Source organism: Octopus sinensis, linkage group LG28, assembly GCF_006345805.1.
Source record: "Octopus sinensis linkage group LG28, ASM634580v1, whole genome shotgun sequence".
NCBI classification, from domain to species: domain Eukaryota; kingdom Metazoa; phylum Mollusca; class Cephalopoda; order Octopoda; family Octopodidae; genus Octopus; species Octopus sinensis.
In genome coordinates, this window is record NC_043024.1 from 11,588,036 (window position 1) to 11,595,535 (window position 7,500).

Sequence of the window (7,500 nt, forward strand, 5' to 3'; positions counted from 1 at the left end):
AAAGCAAATGGCCAACATTTGATGATGGATGGGTCTCAGACAGGTGGTTTTAAATGTGACTAAAGGTAGTATTTGTATGACAGGTGTGAGCTGTCATTCACCAAAGCAATTGGTGCCGTATGACTCTTTATGAATCTGTCTTTTACTTCAGGGAAACGTTCCAGCTTGTTTGCTGACAAATAAAAAGAATAAATGTAAAACGGTTCTAGATTATAAACATCTGACATCACGTTATCCAATCCACCAGAAGACACCAGGTAAACAGGATTCCAGTTGGTGCCACCAGGTGAGAATACCACATTCTTTGTTTTGTCTTGTTTTCATTCTTTGCTTGCTTTTTTCTTTCTTTCTTTTAACCCTTTTACCATATTTCTATTGAGATGCTCTTTGTTTCTTTCAATTACTTTAAATATAACAAAGAATTTAGTAAAATAACTTAGTTATCATTAAGCTGGTGTTAGGAACATAAATTGTGACTAAGGTTTAGTGGAAGATTTTAATTCAGAACTTATGAAAACAAGATATTTGTACTACAGAGCCAGAGGCTGTTTCAGGCAGGTTGATATCAAAAGGGTTAAGAATTGTTTCTCTATTATATATATTTTAATCCTTTTGTTACCATATTTCTATTGAGATGCTCTGTGTTTCTTTCAATTACTTTAAATATAACAAAGAATTTAGTGAAATAACTTAGTTATCATTAAGTTAGTATTAGCAGCATAAATTGTGACTAAGGTTTGGTGGAAGATTTTAATTCAGAACTTATGAAAACAAGACATTTTTACTACAGAGCCAGAGGTGGTTTCAGCCGGGTTGGTATCAAAAGGGTTAATTATCTAATGCAGAAGCATTAGCACACCAGGTGAAATGCTTAGCGGTGTTTTGTCTGCCGTTACGTTCTGAGCTGAAATTCTGCCGAGGTCGACTTTGCCTTTCATCCTTTTGGGGTCGATTAAATAAGTACCAGTTACGCACTGGGATTGATGTAATCGATTTAATCCGTTTGTCTGTCCTTGTTTGTCCCCTCTATGGGCAATAAAGAAATAAGAATGATTTAACTTGTATTGGAGAGGATAAAGGATAAATTGTTGAAAACATCTTACAAGATTTTTGTTTATCTGTAGGTTTGCAGTGAGGACCTAATTGCTGAAGAATTAGCCAAGAAATACCAATGTGATATTGTGGTTTCATCAAGTGTTTTGAATTGTCTTGTCAGAAACCATTCCCCTGGCTTCAAGAACAATTGGGACATCTCTGTCATCATAAAGAACTACAACCTGCCAGGTAAGACTCGAAGACTTTCAGAATACCAATGGTTTACTTATTGTCATCATTGTGGTGCAGACGTGGCTGTGTGGTAAGAAGCTTCCTTCCCAACCACATGGTTCCGGGTTCAGTCCCACTGCGTGGCATCTTGGGCAAGTGTCTTCTGCTATAGCCCCGGGCCGACCAATGCCTTGTGAGTGGATTTGGTAGATGGAAACTGAAAGAAGCTCATCATATGTGCCCTGTAGGTGTAGGAGTGGCTGTGTGGTAAGTAGCTTGCTTACGAACCACATGGTTCCGAGTTCAGTCCCACTGCATGGCACCTTGGGCAAATGTATTCTACTATAGCTTTGGGCTGACCAAAGTCTTGCGAGTGGATTCAGTAGACGGAAACTGAAAGAAGCCCGTCGTATATATGTATGTGTGTGTGTATGTTTGTGTGTCTGTGTTTGTCCCCCAACATCGCTTGACAACCGATGCTGGTGTGTTTATGTCCCCCGTAACTTAGCAATTTTATGGTTAGGTGTAATGTAAAGGATATTTGGTTTCTATTTCTAGCAAGTTGAGCAGCCATATAGAGACCCGTTTGCAAGCTTGATTAATTTTAATGATGATTATAATTGCTGCCTTTGAATTAACTTTGTCTTTAAAGAAGAATCATTATAATGTTCTAAAATCAAAATCGATCAATATCAATGGAAATTGTAGCTGTGATACCAGTGCCGGTGGCACATAAGAGAACTATCGGAACGTGGGCGTTGCCAGCGCTGCCCCGACTGGCCTCCGTGCTGGTGGAACATAAAAAGCACCATCCGATCGTGGCTGTTGCCAGCCTCGCCTGGCCTCCATGCCGGTGGCACGTAAAAAGCACCATCCGATCGTGGCCGTTTGCCAGCCTCGTCTGGCATGTAAAAGCACCCAATACACTCATGGAGTGGTTGGCGTTAGGAAGGGCATCCAGCCATAGAAACATTGCCAGATCAAACTGGGCCTGGTGCAGCCTTCTGGCTTCCCAGACCCCAGTTGAACCGTCCAACCCATGCCAGCATGGAAAGCGGAAGCTAAACGATGATGATGATGATGATTGCCCTTTTAATAATTTAATTTTCTTTTTTAGGACCCGAGGGAGAATTCCAGCACAAAGTTGTCTACTTGAACAAACCCTTTTACCATTCGTTAAACACCCGTGAAATAAACTCGAGGTTTCACAAGACCTCGCTTGCAAGTAAAATTTTATATCCACATCATGTGAAATGTTTTTCTTTTAATTCTTGCAATGAAGCGGATAACAGCGATGGTGATGATGTAGACGTTACAGAATTGGAAACGTTTGGCATCGGTCAGTCTGTAAAGAAAACCTACGAGAAAAACAAACGAAAAGAACCACAAAAACAAAGTACCTTGGCTCCGTCCTCTAATGACAGAACTACCGAAAGTGCCCAGAATCTGTCTCCTACGAAGACTTTACCTCTTAATGACGATGTAAAAACCTCAAATGAAATCAGCGGAATTTCATCTGCAATTTTCTCAGAGAAAGCAGATCATTTAGAAATATCCGAACCCCTTACGGACCATTTGGTTTCTCCTAGCAAAGACTGTGGCAGTTTTACTTCCACTCCTGCCGACAGGAGACGCTCGCTGGCGCCAGTCTGTCATTACTTTCCAGAAGAATCTACATCGGCGTCTGAAGACAGTGACCATTCTTCCCACCTGATCATAATTACTGACGACAACACAGATTTGGATAAAAGTATCGACAAGACACGATGTGGGCAGATGGCTGATGCTGTATCTAAGGTAACACTTGGGCAGTTTTCTTTTATACATTGTTTTCAAATTTTGGTGTGTGCAAACTCTGTAAAGTTGTTGGCATTAGGAAGGGCACAGATTTGTAGAAACCAAGCCAAAACAGACTCTGGAACCTGGTTTGGCCCCCACTATCCCTGCCAGTTCCTGTCAAGCCATCCAACCCATGCCAGATTGGAGAACGGATGTTAAATGTTGATGATAGTGATGATGATGGTTTGGTGAAGGCAGCAAGCTGGTAGAATCTTTAGCGCTTTGGGCAAAATGCCTTGTAATATTTCTACAACTCTGTCCCCTTCCTAATGCCAACCACTTCACAGAGTTTGCACTGGGTGCTTTTTATATGGCACCATCACCCACGCCGATGCTTTTTATGTGACACCTTGATTTCAGGATCTCTTCTGAGTTCAAATACTGTCAAAGTCAACTCTGCCTTTCATTCTTCTTGGGTCCAATAAAATAAAATACCAGTCATGTGCTTGGGTTGATGTATTTGACTAAACACCCCACCCATAAAATCGCTGGCCTTCTACCAAAATTTGAAACCGTATTCTTTTTGCTTGATTAACCTTTCTCTTTTAACTCCTCTCCCTCCTGAAAATTCTTCAAATAAATATTCTCAGTGCTTTTAATATTTCATAACTTTTTGCTCTCTATTACATGATTTTTTTTCCTATGGGTAGCAATCGTTATTTTCTGTTTGATTACCCCTAGAAACTATGGAAAATGGCAAATATTTCCTTCAAACTACGCTTTTCTTACATTTATTCAAACCCCCAAAGAATCCCTCTCAACACATGGCTATGATGCTCCCCCACTACTCCTGCTCATCATCAGAGATGCATATTGTCAGTCAATAAGGGACATGATCATGTTGTTATGGTCAAGCAACTGACAAGCAAATCTGTTGTATCGAGCAGAATATTTGTTGTAGCCCTATTTTTTGTCTTTGAGCAGAATATTTCTGTTTCTACAACTCGGCACTAAATCCGTCTAAAATATAATGGAAAATAGGTCAGTTTGGAAACATTGGTGTCCAAGTGACAAAAGTAAAATATGAAGGGAATGGTAGTCATTTCCTTTGATTCCTTGATAGAAGCAAATAGGAAATAACACTCACTGACCAAAGACAACAAACAAATCTGTGGTATTGAGCAGAATATTTGCTATAATGTATTGTCAGCCACTAAGGGACATGCTCAAGAGGTTAAGGTGAAGCAACTGATAAGCTAATCTGTGGTATTGAGCAGAATATTTCCTCTAACAATATTTCTGCTTTAGCAACTCAGCGTTGAATCTCTCTGAAATGTATTGGAAAATAGGTCAGTTTCAAAATACTGATGTCCAGGAAACAAAAGCAAAATGTGAAGGGAATAGTAGTCATTTCCTTTGATTTCTAGATAGAAACAGATAAGAAATAACACTTACTAAACAAAGACAAAAAAAAAGGTTTGTTACTCAGTGTTACTGAAGAGCTTTTCTCAAAATGTCAGAATTCTCTTTTTCCTCTCAACATATAAACTTACCCAGATTCGACAACTTTATACATTAATCTTTACCCCATCCCAATTACTCCCCTCTCCCACCCCTATATAATGTGTGGTAGCCATGTATCCCTTCTGTAGTAAGTCACCTATGCTTGTCCCTCTATCCTGCTAAGCCATGGCATAACGCCACCTCCCCCCTCTTGAATATTCCCTATCACCCTGTGGTGGGAACTTTTTCCCTTTTATTCTGTCTGTCTTTCAAGGTACTTGGCCACCTCACTAGTGCTGGTGCCGCATAAAAGCACCCGTTACACACTGTAAAGTGGTTGGCATTAGGAAGGGCATCTAGTTGTAGAAACCAGGCCAAAGACAACACTGGAGTTCAGCTTGCAGAATCTTGTCAGACCAAAGTTTATGCCAGCATGAAAAACGGTTGTTAAAGGATGATGCTTGGTGTGTTTTAGAAGCCGAGACATTTAAAAGTTACCAGAAATAACTTCTGTTAGTTTAGGATTCAAGTTGTTTCTTTGCCGCAAATTACAAATATTTCATTTTTTCAATCTGTGATCAACAGATTATTTCAGGTTCCTGTGTTTCGGTAAGCAAAACAGTAAGTGCACCACAGACTTCAGCAGTTACAGTCATACCACTACCACCAGCACCACCAACACCACCATCATTATCAACTTTACCAGTGCAAGAAGACATTGTAGAGATACCACTCCAAGACACTCTGGATACACCACTTCAAGACAGCGTGGAGACATCACATCAAGATAGCGTGGGTGCAGCACAGAAAGACACTTTGGAGATAGTGTTGCAAGACTCTTCTGTAGAAGCACCACTCCAAGACGGTGTGGAAGTATCAGCCCAAGGTAGTGTGGAGACACTACAAGACACTAATGAGGCATCACTGCAAGATTCTGTGGAGACTCTGTTGGAAGACACTGGGAAGATATCACTACAAGACAGTGTGGAGACACCACTCCAAGACATGACAAAGGCACTTCTACAAGATAGTGAAGAAGCTTCTTTGCAAGAAAGTATGGAAACACCACTCCAAGACACTACAGACACACCATTCCAAGACATTACAGACGCACCACTCCAAGACATTACAGACACACCACTCCAAGACATTACAGACACACCACTCCAAGACATTACAGACGCACCACTCCAAGACATTACAGACGCACCACTCCAAGACATTACAGAAACACCACTCCAAGACATCACAGTAACGCCACTCCAAGACATTACAGACACATCACTCCAAGACATTACAGAAACACCACTCCAAGACATCACAGTAACGCCACTCCAATACATTGCAGACACACCACTCCAAGACATTACAGAAACACCACTCCAAGACATTACAGAAGCACCATTCCAAGATATTACAGAAGCACCACTCCAAGATATTACAGATGCACCACTCCAAGACATTGCAGATGCACCACTCCAAGACATTGCAGACACACCACTCCAAGACATTACAGAAACACCACTCCAAGACATTACAGAAGCACCACTCCAAGATATTACAGACGCACCACTCCAAGACATTACAGACACACCACTCCAAGACACTACAGAAGCACCACTCCAAGACACTACAGAAGCACCACTCCAAGACACTACAGACGCACCACTCCAAGACACTACAGACACACCACTCCAAGACATTACAGACACACCACTCAAAGACATTACAGACGCACCACTCCAAGACACTACAGAAGCACCACTCCAAGACACTACAGACGCACCACTCCAAGACATTACACACACACCACTCCAAGACATTACAGAAGCACCTGTAAAAGAGATCACAGAAACACCACTCCAAGACATTACAGACACACCACTTCAAGACATTACAGAAGCACCACTCCAAGACATTACACACACACCACTCCAAGACATTACAGAAACACCACTCCAAGACATTACAGAAACAACACTCCAAAACATTACAGAAACACCACTCCAAAACATCACAGAAATACCACTCCAAGACGTTACAGAAACACCACTCCAAGACATTACAGAAACACCACTCCAAGAAATTACAGACACATCACTCCAGGACATTACAGACGCACCACTCCAGGACATTACAGACGCACCACTCCAAGATCTTACAGAAACACCACTCCAAAACATTACAGACACACCACTCCAAGACATTACAGACACACCACTCCAAGACATTACAGACACACCACTCCAAGACATTACAGACACACCACTCCAAGACATTACAAACACACCACTCCAAGACATTACAGACACACCACTCCAAGATCTTACAGAAGCACCACTCCAAGACGTCACAGAAGCACCAATCCAAGACGTCACAGAAGCACCACTCCAAGACATTACAGAAGCACCTCTCCAAGACATTACAGATGCACCACTCCAAGACATCACAGAAGCACCACTCCAAGATCTTACAGACACACCTGTGAAAGACACGCCATCATCACCTGACAGTGAAAGATCTTATCTTCATAGTTTACCATTCCTGGAGAAAGAAATGAAAATTATTCCCACAGAATCCGATGGCAATGTGTTTGTCTTCCAAGACGTTCCTGAAGAGAATTCTTCTCCCGGTTAGTTCTTGCATTCTTTTACACTCTTACCATTTCTAGTTAGGGGGGAAGGGCAGTAGCAAGGCATTCTTACTCTTTTACTCTTTTACTTGGTTCAGTCATATGACTGTGGCCATGCTGGAGCACCGCCTTTAGTCGAGCAAATCGATCCCAGGACTTTATTCTTTGTAAGCCCAGTACTTATTCTATGGGTCTCTTTTGCCGAACCGCAAAGTGACGGGGACGTAAACACACCAGCATCGGTTGTCAAGCAATGCTAGGGGGACAAACACACAAACACATACATATATATATATATACATATATACGACAGGCTTCTT

General features: G+C 41.6%; 1 protein-coding gene across 4 annotated transcripts in view; it reads left to right on the forward strand.

Moving 5' to 3' along the window:
• Positions 1 to 7,500, forward strand: part of LOC115225888 — a 41,250-nt gene that overhangs the window by 9,922 nt on the left and 23,828 nt on the right. For 2 of the 4 annotated variants that reach the window (XM_036514752.1, XM_029796890.2), the window contains exons 6-9: positions 152 to 286; positions 1,125 to 1,284; positions 2,384 to 3,063; positions 5,134 to 7,180. In XM_036514752.1, coding sequence (XP_036370645.1) covers positions 152 to 286; positions 1,125 to 1,284; positions 2,384 to 3,063; positions 5,134 to 7,180 — 3,022 coding nt within the window. The remainder of the gene's footprint in view (positions 1 to 151; positions 287 to 1,124; positions 1,285 to 2,383; positions 3,064 to 5,133; positions 7,181 to 7,500) is intronic. The other 2 variants (XM_036514754.1, XM_036514753.1) reach the window with 2 other exon arrangements.